Raw genomic sequence first — 15,623 nt, 5'->3', positions numbered from 1 at the left:
CTTCCTAGTTCCTACAAAAGAAACACAGATGGCACCTACCTGACGATCGTTAGGTGCCATAAATAACACAGATGACATAAATTATTCAACGGGTTACATTCGCAACCCATTTGAGCAATCGATTACGTGGACAAAAGATAGAACAGACTCGATGTTTCTATTAAAAAAGAATAAAAGGTTATTTAATATATATTGTATTAAAGAGATTTATAACGTGAAATAAAAAATTACACATTAACAACTACCGAACGTTACATATACCCAACAGTTACGAAAGTATTGTTAAAACATATTTGACGTTTGTCACTGTCACTGTAAGCTCAGATTGTAACTTGAGTGTTTATCTATATTAATTAGTTAACTGGTTATAATGTTATTAACTCTTTGTATTTAATTTGACTCGACCGGTATACATAACTACATTATACATAAATATTATTGATAATAACAACTATATGAATAAATTTGTAAGATAAATAAAAGGTTATGCCGCACTTAAAAAGATGCACACATTTATTTTTAAAGTATAAACCTATTTCATTACTTGGAGTTAAAAGGTCTAAATGTAGCTTAGGATTGTGGGTTAGTAAGACAGACATTTCTATTGGCTAAATAACAAGGCTGCAATTTAGCTCAAATCTCATATCAGTCCAATAATACTTTTTGGGTTTCTATCAAGATAAACTCTAGTAGCTCAGAGTTCAAGTTCGATCATGAAACACTTTTGACCACAACCATGCTTCACGCTATTGTGATTATAATACATAATACAGTTAACTAAGACAGTTGAGGATAGTAATTGCATCTGTTTATTAATAAGCTTGTGCCTTCCTGCACAGATGGTTTTTGAACTGACCACTGTGACCAAATGTTGCCATTATTTATGTTATCTTAATCTTATATATGATATTTAAAATATCTACTCTTTTCTTAGACTATTGTTTTTACTTATAGAACCAAGATTTGACAACTGAAATTAAATTGAAGATTGAAAATCATTGGACGAAAGAGGTTTTACATAATGATGATTGTGAACACAAGAAACAATATTATGTTCTTCCCATGTTTCCTTACCCTTCAGGCAATTTACACATGGGCCATGTCCGAGTATATTCAATTTCAGATACAATAGCACGATTTCAAAAACTTAATGGAAAAAATGTGATTCATCCAATTGGTTGGGATGCGTTTGGCTTGCCAGCTGAAAATGCGGCCATTGAACATAATATTTTACCACATATATGGACCGAAAGTAATATATCAACAATGAAAAAACAACTGTTGCAGTTAGGATTTAACTTTAATTGGGACAAGGAGATTAGCACTTGTGATCCTCAGTATTATAAATGGACACAATATATATTTTTAAAATTATTTGAAAATGGCCTTGCATACCAAAATAAGGTAGTTTTTATTGATGAAATTTATTTATTATTATCCATATTGCAGTTCTTTATAAAGTAAAATTTAAAGAATAAATAAAATTATGTAAATTTTAAAAGTACTGTGTTAAAAATATTTTAAATGAAAACTTGTGGATATAAATCGAAAGTTCTTATTCATCAAATTGATTATAGCATACTTCATTGATTTTAAGAATAACCTGTAATCATTTTTAAAAAATGTTTATATCAAGTTGTTATAGAGACCCCTTCAAATGCTTCTTTTAAAAAATTTCAGGCCGAGGTAAACTGGGATCCAGTAGATAAGACAGTTTTGGCAGATGAACAGGTAGATGAAAATGGCTGTTCATGGAGATCAGGAGCAACAGTAGAAAGAAAGATCCTTACACAATGGTACATCAAAACAACAAAATATGCAAAAAAGTTATATGATGGTTTAAATAATAAAAATCTAGAAAACTGGAAAGATATTATAAACTTGCAAAAGCACTGGATTGGTGAATGCAATGGTGTTGTTGTAAGTTTTACTATGAAACTGGGCAATACAGAAAAATCCTTTGATGTTTGGTCTCAAGACCCATACAAACTTATACATGGTCAATTTTTAACCATAGGTTCTAGCAATGTATTACTACAAGAAATACCTCCATCTGAAATAAATAACCTGAAATGTTACAATCCAATAACTGGTAAAGAGATAAATATTTATGTCTCAGACACTGTAAACTATCCTGAAGGCAGAGATGTGTACATTGCTTGTCCATCCATTGACCCAGAAGATAACAAGCTGTCACAGTCATTAAACATTGCTTTTCCAAGTGAAAGTTCCTCCATAGACATAACTTCAGAAAATAATAAAGCTATAGAAATAGCCCAAAAAAATTATGGTGGCTATATTGTTAGTTCCAAGCTAAAGGATTGGCTTATATCGAGGCAAAGATTTTGGGGTACACCAATACCAATTATTCACTGCCCTACCTGTGGTACTGTACCAGTACCATATGAAGATCTTCCAGTTTTACTTCCAATAAAGAACTTCTCTGATACAAAAATATCAACTTTGTCAAGCTTAAAATCGTGGTCAAGTTGTAAATGTCCCAAATGTTTAGGTTATGCACAAAGAGAATCAGATACTATGGACACATTTGTTGACTCTTCCTGGTATTATTATCGTTTTCTGGATCATGCAAATGATAAAATGCCATTTGATAAGGAAAAATTGATTGGAATCACTCCTGTTAATTGTTATATTGGAGGCAAAGAACATGCGGTACTACATTTATACTATGCAAGGTTTATGAGCTACTTTTTACATTCTCTAGGATTGACTCCAATGCCAGAACCATTTAAAAAATTATTAGTTCAAGGGTTAGTGATGGGGAAGTCTTATAAGATTAAATCTACTGGGAAATATTTACCCCCTGAAAAGGTTGAAAAAGTTGGTGAAGAATATATTGTCAAAGACACGAAAGAGCGTGTTTCAGTACAATGGGAAAAAATGAGTAAATCTAAATATAATGGAGAAAATCCTCAAAGATTGTTATCAACATATGGATCTGACACAACTCGTCTTTTAATGCTTGCCGATGTTCCACCACCTACAAGTAGGAAATGGTCCGATGATAGTAAGTATTTACTCTTATAACTGACACGATGAGGTTAGAAGTCTAGGTGGCTTTTGTGGCATTAAGAACAGTCGTGGTGTTCCGAGACATTCAATATAAGGTGCTAGTTCCCCTCTGTATGTCGACCGTCATCGCATCGACGCTGTTTCTCCGTCTGTGGACATTTATTGGCTATTCAATATCTCATTAACAGAATATGTCTATTTAATTCAATTCAGGATACATTTATTCCTATTAATTATGAATTAAGAATTCGTATGTTCATATACATTAAATAACTTTGTGTTTGTACTTATTATTCAATTCTAATATGAATTATTTTTCGACAGCTTTGCCTGGCGTTTTAAATTTCCAGCGTAGATTATGGATTACTGTTAAAGATTTTTTAAAGCACAGAACAAAAGTTGATGCAACGAAAAATAATGTTACTTGTAAAGAATTTGAAGAACTGGAATCAAAGTTTTGGATTTCGAGAAACTATTTTACTGCAACTGCAACTTATCATTTTAAATATACTCAACAACTCAGTGTTGCAATATCTCGTTTACAAGGCCTGACAAATGTACTGAGGGTATGTTTTTAAATGTTGTAAAGTAAACTAAATGCTAGATTATCAACGCATATCATATATAAGGACAGAACTGATACGTTTGTTTCATATTTCTCGCACTATGGTTGTCACAAGTTTTGAGATTAGGAAAACATGTCGTGCTGAAATTGTACTAATATTCCAATTTGTGAAAGCGTAAAAGAAGCAAACCTTACATTTACGTACTGCATGTCATACTCTGCTATATTATGCACTACAAGCAGTTCTTGATCTTTACGTAACTGCTTCTATATATATAGTATAATATTACTTTAAAAATTCCGATACCTAACAACTTTGCCGACATTAAAAATATTATGAACTGTTGTTGGAATGGAACGAACTCGTGACTGTCAGTACTAGCTACTATCACTAGACTAATTTAGTTACAGTCTATTCCATCCACTAGAGGACAAAAGCCAAATAGACAACATTTCCTCGTATTAATTATGGATATTCGAAAAAAAATCGTTTTGAACGTCGAGGGAATTGTTATCGAAATTTTGGAAGTAAAATTAAAATGAATTTAAGTACTTAAGTGGAATAGTGTTGTATCATAAATAGTCGAGCACACCAAATATATATAGTCATTTAATTATATGTTAATTTCAGAACAACGTACCTGTCGATGTAATGTCAAGGAGTAAGGAATACGAACAGGCATTAGCAGCTCTTATTATAATGCTGTCCCCTGTGACCCCTCATTTTTGTTCTGAGCTCTGGGCTGGTTTTATATCAGCTCCGAATAGAGTATCTGATAATATATCATCATTTAATTGGAATAAAGATGTATTTGAGCAAAAATGGCCAGTTGTCGATCAAGATTATCCATTATCTTTCCAATGTAAAGTAAGTATCTTAAGTCACAATTTAATAAAATTTGATAATTCAACATTATGTTTGTTCTATTTTATATATAATTATATATACTTCGTTTTGCGTATTTGGGTTAACAGCCTACTTGGTTTCCTCAAAAAGCATTGAGTTTGCTTTATTTATTTTGTTATGTATATTTGAGAGTTGACGCATAAAGTGAGTTGACGATGTGTTTCTTTATTTACGATACACAAATTTAATTTCATGTGTTAGTTTCGTCGCCCTTAATAAGTCCTCCTAATATCTAAATCCTAAAGAGACTCTAGATGGAGTAAATGCCGTTCCTAGTACATCACCATCCCGTTTCAGACAGAATAGTTTCTAAATTTATTTAACTATTTATTTATAGGTCGATGGAGCTGACAGGTGTGAATTAAAAATACCAGCCGTTGAATTAAACGAAGTATCTTCCGAGGAAGCCCTAGAAATTATGCTCAAAGAAAAAACTATTGCAAATAGAGTGAAAAAGGGCATCCTCAAAACAAAATATGAATTATATCCAAATTGTCGTGCCATTCTGCACATTTATACGAATAGAAATTTGCAACCTAAACAAAAAAAGGAAGAAGATAAATTGCTTACATCACAGATATAATATTATCATTGGTTTACCATATCTTATGATTGCTCCAGATGTTAGTTGATACTGTTACTACTTTATAAAAGAGAAAATTTAATTTAAAATAATCTTTCGTATAAAATATTTCAAAACATTTACATAGAATCGAAAGATATTATAGCCAATTTTAAGCGAAACATATTGTAACAAATTTAAGTGTAATAAACAAGAACTAAAAAATTTTCTTTCAATGATTTTTTTCTAAACCATGAGCGAAGTATATGTATGTAAGAATAACGGCAGCAAAAAAATACAAATGAGATTATATTTGTTAATGAACGTCGATAAATTAACGTGGTGGCGCGCGCTTTAATAAGACGGACGGAAATACTTCAAATAAAGAAATTTCGACAACATTATTGACACCATGTTTTTTTTTTTTAACTTTCATTGTTTTTTATCTTGCTTATCTAAATTTATATTATACATAATTAAAAAAAATAGAATCTGGCATTTTAAAACACATGTCAGGTCACATAACAAAATTAACTGTACAGCCATCAGAAAAATGCTAAATTCCAGTATATTATTGTGTCAAAAAAACATTGGATACAATGAGCTAATATGAGACTTTAGGCTTGTTTGGATCGCTTACTATTTTGTTAATACTTTTTTAAAGAAATAGTAGAAACTTTTTATCGACATAAATATAATTATTTATCTTCAGGAAAGTTGTTTACTACCACTTTTTATACTTACTGAGTTATTAGCAAATCGCATGAAATACATGAATCTAAAGTTTGTTTTTCTTCTTCCTATTCCAATATAGGCTATACATAATCGTAATTTTAGGTAAATGAACTCACATTGCATTGTCCAGTTTTCTTTATTTATATCTGTGGATTTGACTACTTTATTGTCTGTAACAACTGCAAAGCATAGATAAAATAACTTATAGATTGTGTTAGAAAGTTGGAAGTAATAAAAATATTGCTAGGTACTTGTCATTTGAATTTGTTTAGACATTTAAATTTACGATAAAAGTTTTGTTTTGTAGTATAAAACTGTTATTATAAGAATATAAGTTTAAAATATGCCTGGAAACATATACTCTATATGATAAAACCCTACAACAAAAATGCATGCGAAAAAACGTTATTTTTTTCTAATTATATCGTGTTTGTTTGGAATATATTGCTTTTTCAATGGTTATAACTTGAGTAGCAAAAATATTAAAAAAACCCGTAAGGATCAGTTGCCCGAATTTGCAACTATAGAGGAATTAACTGAATCACCTTCTAGACAAAAGAGAAATCCCCAAGCAACTATAAAATCATGCAGAATGCAAACTTGCTTTGACTTTTCCAATTGTGGAAGTGATCCCAAAGTGTATGTGTATCCCACTGACGGGCCTGTAAGTGCTACGTATCGTAAAGTTTTATCAGTAATAAGGGAATCGAGATATGCGACACATGACCCAGCTGAGGCTTGTTTGTTTATACCAGCGGTTGATACTTTAGATGCAGATCCTTTGTCCCCAGAACATATTCAAGATGTAGCGTCAAGACTCTCACGACTGCCTCATTGGAAAAATGGTCGTAACCACCTAATTTTCAATTTATATGCTGGGACTTGGCCTGATTATGCAGAGGGAGCTTTAGGTTTTGATCCAGGTGATGCTATTATGGCTAGAGCTAGCGCATCTGAAACGATTTTTAGGGATGGATTCGATATTTCCTTACCCCTTTTTCATAAAGAACATCCTGAGCGTGGAGGTGCTCCACCTGCAGCTACTGGAAATCCTTTCCCTGCTCCTCGTAAACATTTACTTGCTTTTAAAGGGAAACGCTATGTACACGGAATTGGTAGTGAAACTAGAAATTCCTTATGGCATTTGCATGATGGTAACAATCTTATATTAGTGACTACTTGTCGACATGGAAAATCTTGGAAAGATTTGAGAGATGAAAGATGTGATGAAGATAATAAGGAATATGATAAGTAAGGTTTTATATGTTAAAAATTATTAATTTGTAAACACAAATGAATTACAGAAATGCATATATATAAAACTTAATGTTTTTGGATAGAAAAGATTTTTTTTCCTTATAGATTTGATTATGAACAGTTATTGGCGAATTCAACATTTTGCTTAGTAGCAAGGGGAAGACGACTTGGATCATACCGTTTTTTGGAAGCGTTAGCAGCGGGATGTGTTCCAGTGCTACTTAGCAATGGCTGGCGATTGCCTTTTGATGAACGTATCGATTGGCGTCGGGCGGTAATTTGGGCTGATGAGCGACTTTTATTGCAAGTAAGCCAAAGAAACTGTTATATTATATATGTACATTGCCAAAATAGCCAAATTGTCAAAAGTCTAATTTGTTCTGTTACAGGTTCCAGAGTTAGTACGATCTGTTTCTCCTGAACGTGTTCTTGCTTTAAGGCAACAGACACAGCTTTTATGGGAACAATATTTTTCATCAATTGAGAAGATAGTGTTTACAACAATAGAGGTACAATAATCCAATTGATTTGAAAGTAATTTTATGGCAAAACCTGACACCAAATACTAGACATATTGTAAATTATAATATAATATCATAAGTTAAGTCTTAACTAATATGGTGATTGCAGATAATATTGGAAAGAATAACAGCTCATCGGTCATCAAGGCAGCGTGAAGCATTGATCTGGAACGCTTCACCTGGTGCCTTGGGAACGTTGTCCACATACGGCGACTCGCGATCGCACCTGCCTGTGGCCGTGTCCGCCCCGCTCGCCCCCGCGGCTCCCTCCCCTCCGCCCCGTCCGCTCCCCGCCCCCTCCGTCCCGCTGTCTGCGCCGCCTCCCACACCAGGTGACGCTTATACCGCATTATTATACGTACAGGCTACTTCACCCGCTCTACACAAACTTCTTGCAAATATAGCAAGCAGTGAGTTCTGCAAAAAGGTAAAACATAAGAGTATACTTTTTTTACCATATTAATAAAATTTAACGACATATTTTAATGTTAATTTTCCTCAGGTCGTTCTTGTATGGGATAGTGAACGGGCAGCACCAACTCTAAAATCCCTTTCACGAATGGCCGGAGACTTACGTGACCCTTTGCCAGTTATAGTTATAGACGCAACAACACATTACCCAGGGTACTACTAATTTCACTTTCATAATTGGAATCTATATAAGGCAAATATAATAATCGTTTAATTATTAAATTCTATAAATTAATTTCCTTTCAGGGAAGGCGTATCGGCACGATGGCAGCCGCTCTGGGCAATCCCGACGGCCGCGGTGTTCTCCTTAGACGGTGACGCTCCACTACTCGCCGAGGAATTGGATTTCGCATTTCGCGTATGGCAACATTTTCCCGAACGAATCGTCGGCTATCCCGCCCGAAATCACTACTGGGACGAATCGAAGGTACGCGTCGGGAGCCCGCCACGCGCTCGCCACGGTAGCGAGGAGCGAGTAGCGACCGACTAGCCCGTCCCTCTGCCGGCAGGTGGCGTGGGGCTACAGCAGCAAGTGGGGCGGCTCGTACTCCATGGTGCTGCCGGGCGCGGCGCTGGTGCACCGCGCGCTGCTGGCGCTGTACGGCGCCGCCGCGCCCGCGCTGCGCCTGTCCGTGCGGCGCGCGCGCAACTGCGAGGACATCCTGCTCAACTGCCTCGCCGCGCACCTCACGCGCCGCCCGCCGCTCAAGCTGGCGCAGCGCCGCCGCTACAAGCCCGCGCACCACCGCTACCGGTGAGTGGGCGGACCAGAGGCTGACTATGGCTGTACTCGGTATGGTCTCATTACGTACCGGCCATCTGGAACCATCATTTTTATATACAGTAAGAGGAATATGACTATGAGAGGCATACTTCTAGAAGCCCTTTGCTCGTAGATTAATTTTACATTATAGAATCTCTCTGAAGCAAAGGAAAGGTTGAAGTATGAAGACAATCCGAAGAAATATACCCCCAGTGTATAACATTGTCGGAAGAGACCCACGCGTTTTTTTATACGACGCTCATATAATCTATCCTGCAGGTCGTCGTGGAGCGACCCGGAACATTTCGTCCAGCGACAATCGTGTTTGAACACGTTCGCGGCCGCGTGGGGCTACATGCCGCTCGTGCGCTCGGTGCTGCGACTCGACCCCATTCTATTTAAGGATCCTGTTTCGACTCTAAGGAAAAAATATAGAAAAATGGAATTAGTAACTTCGTAAATCTTATTCGCTTATATTTATTTTCTAGTTAGAACCTTTTAAGTTAAAATTTCGTATGCATCTCATGAAATATGCCTATAAAAATATATTGCAATATATTTTTACTTTGTTCTAGTCCTAGACATAATATATCTATATAGATAATTAATATGTTTTGTTAAATCTAATAACTTTTCTAGTATGTATTTCGTTTTACACGACATTATTTCAAATAAAGAACATTACGAAACACAAATCTCGGACTTTGAATATTATTTTTGATATTATTAGAAGTAAACACATTTGAGTCATTTAACTATTCTATAAACATATGATTGAGTCTAAGGCAGCCAGGAGATTATCATACATGTCATTATTTCCGTCAAATTTTTATTAAATTAAACTAAAAGTTACAACTCCAAAAAACACTATTCTTGAATAAAAAAATGTTAGTGTAAGTAAGAACTTAATCTATTATATCGGCCTGACAAAGTTGAAGTTTAAAAAACAGTTATAACTTCTACATAAATGAAAGAATTACGAAAGATGTTGATCGAAATCAGTTGCTTACGGATTTCCGCAATCTGGCTTATGTCAACACAGTTTCAAGTCGCTACGATTGTGAAGAAATGGAAGCAGGCGAACACGTATTCTTATTGTTTTATAATGACTCGAGGCGACGTGCATTATTTTCAATATCATAATATATTATGTGGGAAATATAATCGTATCTACTCACACAGGGTGATGTTGTTACCGTCTACAGCTTTTTTATGTACTTAGGTACATGAATTAGAAACTATATCCTGGAATATATGTTAGGTATCACTGAGTTTATAAAAAAAATCTTCCTATTTAAAAAAATACATTGTAATCTGTACCGCACAGTACAGACTATGCATCTACTTTTGTGACTGAGGCCCACAGCTGAATTGGGTAGTCATTTCGAATATTTTAACTATCTGAAACATTTTTTTTCAACGACGTGGAATTCGCTCTAATTTCCGTCCGTGGCTCGACGGAGCTCTCCGCATGCCTCAGCCTTTTACGAATGTCCCAATTCCGAGCTACTATCGAGATTTTTTCCACTAAAAAATGGTAAATTTTTTCGACCTTCCCTTTTCGTTCGAACCCTGAAAGTATAAAAAGTTCTAATTATAATCTTGGAACTATATACTCTCTTTGGGATGTTTTTAACAAAGTAGGTATACTGACTGTTGCATCACAATATATTTACAACAATATTAGGTATATTCACAGTACCATTGATCACTTTGATAGAATCAGTGATAATCATTGTATGTACACGAGACTTAATGATAAGCTTATAACGTTAAGTTTCCGACTCCGCAAAGTCAATAAATCCTTCTTGGGGCAAGGTATCCGTTTCTATAATAAAATTTCGCAGGTATTTTTAACTTAGCCGTTTAATAAATTCAAATCATTTGTAATAATACATTGGTAAAGAAAGCATATTATTCAATACAAGATTATATTATAGATGACTTTGTATTTTTAAATATTGAAAAAGAGTAAATACTGAGTTTCTCCTCGGTAGAATCTGCATTCCGAACCGGAGGTAGCTTCACTTAATACAGTTTTTTAAATGACGATTCAAAAGTGCTTGTAAAAGCCTACTTAAATAAAGTATTTTTTGATACATCATAATTATTAGATAACTATAAAAACTAGCTACTAGAAAAAATTAGGTATAATCACATATTGGCATATTGGCTTAACGATATTTTCCTACAACACCGAGCACTCATTGGTACTTGAACGAATTTGAACCCGTACACTACGCTTAAGCCAAATATCTATGGGACCATATGGACTATTTGCGGCTCTACCGTTATAAGTGCCGTCAAGCTATTCAGTTTCGATCCTGACTCTTTGGGCTATTGAGAGCTATCACTACCAGTTAATCGTAATATTTGTGTTACGTTAGGTTTACAATGAACATTCCATAACATAATTTCGCTTTATTGGAGAGAACAATAGGAATACCAGCAACTCTATGAAAAAATATTTGCTCATTTAAAAATATATAAAATCGAATAAAGAGTGATATTCCTAAGCAATAACAAAGTATTCACTGATGTAATATTTGAATATATAAAATCGATAAATAATACTTGAAATGATAGTACATATTTGTAGTTATTGATAAAAAAGTACATACGTGAAAGTAATTGATAGTTTTGTAATATTTTATACATTAAGTCTAACCTTTTGCAAATAGTTCCCGGACGTTAAAGTGATCGGTGTTACACAATTTATATAATGGGTTTCCCACTTCCCAGTAATACTCGTCCGAACGTTAGCTTAACACTATGTTTATAAATTAAAAAGCAACTGTTTATTGAAAAAATATAAAGACACTTATTAACTAATTATATTTACTCAAAGTAGACATCGTATAGTAAAAAGAATATTTTTTTTGTATTGTGATAAGATTAATATATATAAAAAAATGAAATATCAGACGTGCATTAAGGCAGAGGCGGAGGAAAACTGGCTGCATGTCCCCGGTAAATTGCAATTCCAATTTACTGGCCAAAAAATTAACCAAACATCAGTGGCGATAACAGGACATTTAGGCAATAAATATAAATCGATCGATATTTTAAATAAGTTCTGGTTCCTGGTGAGACCTATTACTTATTTAGAATTTATGTAAGTATGTATTTGATTAACCAGAAGTTAAGAGCAAATGATTAGTTGCATAATTAGGAGTCAAAATAGGAATTCTGAACGCTCGATGGGGTCATCTAAGTGCATTAAATTGGTAGGTATTGCATAAGTAGAACGCGGCTGACATAACGAAGACTTCGCAACTAAGCGGCCTTGGCCTCGTAGCACAGGCGGGAGTGTTCGTGTAAACATCGCATAGTGCAGCCGAGTGCCGACCGCGCGCGTTACTAGTACCATACAACCATACTACAATTGAACGTACTTAATCAATATTATATTGTGAAAAAATTGTAAAACTTAAGCCGTTTGGATTATGAAATATTAAGAAATGTGTGCAAAAAGGAATTCCATGTAAATTGTGAAACTTTTTAAATTTGGAACAACTATTTATATAAAAATTGGGTAAGAAAGACAACATTCATATCAATCGAAAATAATCGTTACCTTAACGTAACTACTGTAATTAACATACTCACATTTAATGACTTAATTAAGATTTTATATCATAATTACTCTAACAGTTTTAGATCATTAATATTTGACTGCAACAACTATTGATAACATTTTCCATTTAGCTATTAATTTATATTTTATAATGATTAATTGAAATAAATGCTTGATGAATGAAATAAAAATAGATATTATTTATTGGTTACTAATAAATTGCCTTTATTTTCTTTCGCAGATGTTGTAGATTTAAATTTTAAAAAATGCATATTTCGGATATTATTAAAGAAGTAAATAAATAAACTGCATATTTTACACAAATATTACAATGTTTTCGTATATAACTAAGGCTGCAAAAGACCAACAGCCTTTCTATGACCTTAACTTGTGTTGGCGCAAGATTTTTTCCTCAGTTAATATGTTACATGTACGCAATTACTTTGTAAACAATATTTCAAATGTTATAATCATTGTACTTTAATAAGTATGATATTATAAACTCAAACAGCAAACGGTAGTGTTATACATAAGATATGTTGATATAAGATATTTTTTATATAAAAGACATCAACGCGCTTGTCATTTTCGGTATTAGGAAATTTATATTATATCTATTTTATTTGTATTGAGATGAACAAAATCAAGAAAGGGAAGTGCTTAATAAATATAAAATATATATTATCATGTGTCACATGTGGAAGGTTTCCACGTGATGTATTTTTCTTCAGCGAGCACGAGATAAATTATAAATATATTGCATCCTCTATCCATTACAAATACCCAGAATCACAAAGAAAAGTCTCTGAAAAATCGAGCACATACAAAACTTTATGGTTATAAACCGTTTTCTGTTGAACTCGTTTAAAACTTATCGATGCTTAGATTGCTTTTACTAAATATTATTTGACTTGCTTACTTACCTGTTTATATATTAACTGGAACTATTGCTTCATTGATCAGTTGATTTGTTGTTACCGCATGAATACTCTTTTTTTAAATAGTTTGGTTAAAAAAAACGTTAAATGTAATTGGATATTTACACTAATATCGAAATTTCATTAAATGCTGACAGGTTTATTTTAAACAGAAACATTGTACACAGAACCTGTCACCAGGAAATATTTCTCTTTAAAAAGTAGGAAGGCATGTTCATAATAATATTTATATTAACATGATTCTGGTGTAATTTTTTAACAACTTTATTTTACGTATGAGTTGCATTGCATGCATTTTTTAACTTAGTTCAAACTTAATGTTCATTTGATAGTAAATTTATTTGGATTTAATAACTATTTTTTTCGTATAACTGTATGGTACAAGGTGCAGTATTTCTCTATTTATATTTAATCTTTGATTGTACTAACTCTTGTTATCTTATACATAATAATTAGTGTCAATCTAAGATATTAGTATATTAGTATGTCAGCTGTATATATTAGTGTAGTTAGCTAGGAAAACTCTCTCTTCATAGATTTTCTCTCCAGCAGAGCTATGTAATCATCATTAATATACATATAATTTAACTAGCTTGAACGTTTAATATTTTCGCACATTCAAATATTTTATATCAGTCTGAATAACACCTTGGTTTGTACGATTTTTGATTCTTACTGAAAAAATTAATATACTTTTTAATATTTTTTATAATCTGTTTATCCTCATATGTTGTTATGAATGTAAATTACTATATGGAAGTTCGAAAAAGACGTGATAGGATTGTGTGAGATATCACATGATTAATAAGGTAGTAAATGAAGATAGTAGCGCCAACCTAAATGAGACAGGGTTGTGCGAATGATGATGACTTCTATAAATAAGTTCGATTATATTTTAAATATCAAAGAGATGATCGAAATTAACTCTTATATGTATTATAAACATTTCGTGTAGGCAAAAATAATTAGAAAGGTTACTATAATGTAAATGTAATATTTCTTAAACCAGGGCACAGGTGGCACGAGGTACATTAACTTTTGTTTAAAGACAAAGGTAAAAACAAAGGGTAATTATACAGTCTAGGTGAGTGCATATAATTAGTTAAACAAAATAAATGAGTAGACTTTAATATTACTAGTATATTTTACAATTTGTCACTTCACTTGGCGTAGCAAGTTTGCGTTTTTACACAACGAAGATGGGTTTAAACCTACATGTTAAGGGAGTTGTTATGTTGTTTTTAGATCGTCGCGCACTGAGCAGTATGGAAAACGTGGCTGACATTTATTTTTCTCTTTCGGATGTCCCATTACTTCTAAAAATGTACTTAATAAATGTAAAAAAGAATTTAATTTGACATTATAAACAAATACATAGTTGCTTTAATGAGATGTCGTTAAGCTAGACTCTATCTTTTGAAAATATATTTAGATATTGGTAAAGAAACACATTACATTCGTATTTGATTTGCTCGAGATGACTAAACGAACTTGCTCGGCCAAGTGAAGTGGCACTTTTAAACGTTTATCATCTATTTTAATATCCGTTAGCAAATTTCCTTTCCCGTACCGTAAGTAGTTTTTTGTTATCTTAATTGTATTTATATCTTAAAATTTTATACTTAAATATATATTTAGTGAGAAAAACTACGAAATATATTTTGAAATACTTTGCTCATGGTTCAATTATACTTTAAATCATTTGTCCAATAGTGCAAAGATTTCTCGTAGTGTACGCGATATTCAACGTAGAAGAAATTACTTCTGCGATTATATTACGGGAGGTACGGTAATTTTTTTTAAATATCAAGTTTCATGTTATATATTAGTAAAGTAAAATAAGAGCATTTAAATGTTAACTTTGAGTAGTAAGTTTGGACTTATTCCAGCACACTGCTCCCATACTTGTTGGTGGATACCCATGTGGCAGAATTTCGTTGAAATTGGACACATGCAAGTTTCCTCACGATGCTTTTCTTCACCGCCGAGCGTGAAATGAATTATAAACACAAATTAAGCACATGATCAATGGTGCTTGCCTGGGTTTAATCCACAATCATTGGTTAAGATCCATGTATTCTAAGCACTGGGCCATCTCTCTAATAGTACCTACCAATATCAATTATATAATATCTGAAAAATATATAACAATTACAATCTAAGAAATAAGTGCTCAGTAGTTACGAGATCTAATTTTTTATAACTTTTATCACTTGTCTCTGTAACTACCTTCACCATTCTTATTGGGACAGCAATATAAACTATTGCTTTGCTTTGGTGTTAAGATATCTATT

General features: G+C 33.2%; 3 protein-coding genes across 4 annotated transcripts in view; all 3 read left to right on the top strand.

The window, feature by feature from the left end:
* Positions 1-351: 351 nt before the first annotated feature.
* On the top strand, positions 352-5,229 carry LOC113398266 (leucine--tRNA ligase, mitochondrial). The gene is made up of 6 exons (XM_026636921.2): positions 352-582; positions 955-1,404; positions 1,681-3,028; positions 3,358-3,599; positions 4,230-4,466; positions 4,843-5,229. Exons 1-6 carry the CDS (start codon positions 487-489, stop codon positions 5,086-5,088), a joined length of 2,619 nt encoding a protein of 872 aa, XP_026492706.2. The 5' UTR covers positions 352-486; the 3' UTR covers positions 5,089-5,229.
* Positions 5,230-5,992: 763 nt separating this feature from the next.
* Positions 5,993-9,513, top strand: Ttv (tout-velu). Its single transcript, XM_026636922.2, has 8 exons — positions 5,993-7,053; positions 7,165-7,366; positions 7,449-7,568; positions 7,690-8,007; positions 8,083-8,204; positions 8,298-8,478; positions 8,561-8,805; positions 9,094-9,513. Exons 1-8 carry the CDS (start codon positions 6,191-6,193, stop codon positions 9,272-9,274), a joined length of 2,232 nt encoding a protein of 743 aa, XP_026492707.2. The 5' UTR covers positions 5,993-6,190; the 3' UTR covers positions 9,275-9,513.
* Positions 9,514-12,190: 2,677 nt separating this feature from the next.
* Positions 12,191-15,623, top strand: part of LOC113398262 (uncharacterized) — a 114,529-nt gene continuing 111,096 nt past the window's right edge. For both annotated transcript variants that reach the window (XM_064216595.1, XM_026636916.2), the window contains exons 1-2: positions 12,191-12,349; positions 14,339-14,413. The gene's annotated coding sequence lies outside the window, so the exon portion shown is untranslated. The remainder of the gene's footprint in view (positions 12,350-14,338; positions 14,414-15,623) is intronic.

Source organism: Vanessa tameamea, chromosome 2 (genome assembly GCF_037043105.1).
Source record: "Vanessa tameamea isolate UH-Manoa-2023 chromosome 2, ilVanTame1 primary haplotype, whole genome shotgun sequence".
In the NCBI taxonomy this organism is placed as follows: domain Eukaryota; kingdom Metazoa; phylum Arthropoda; class Insecta; order Lepidoptera; family Nymphalidae; genus Vanessa; species Vanessa tameamea.
This window is presented reverse-complemented; position numbering and strand designations above follow the sequence as displayed.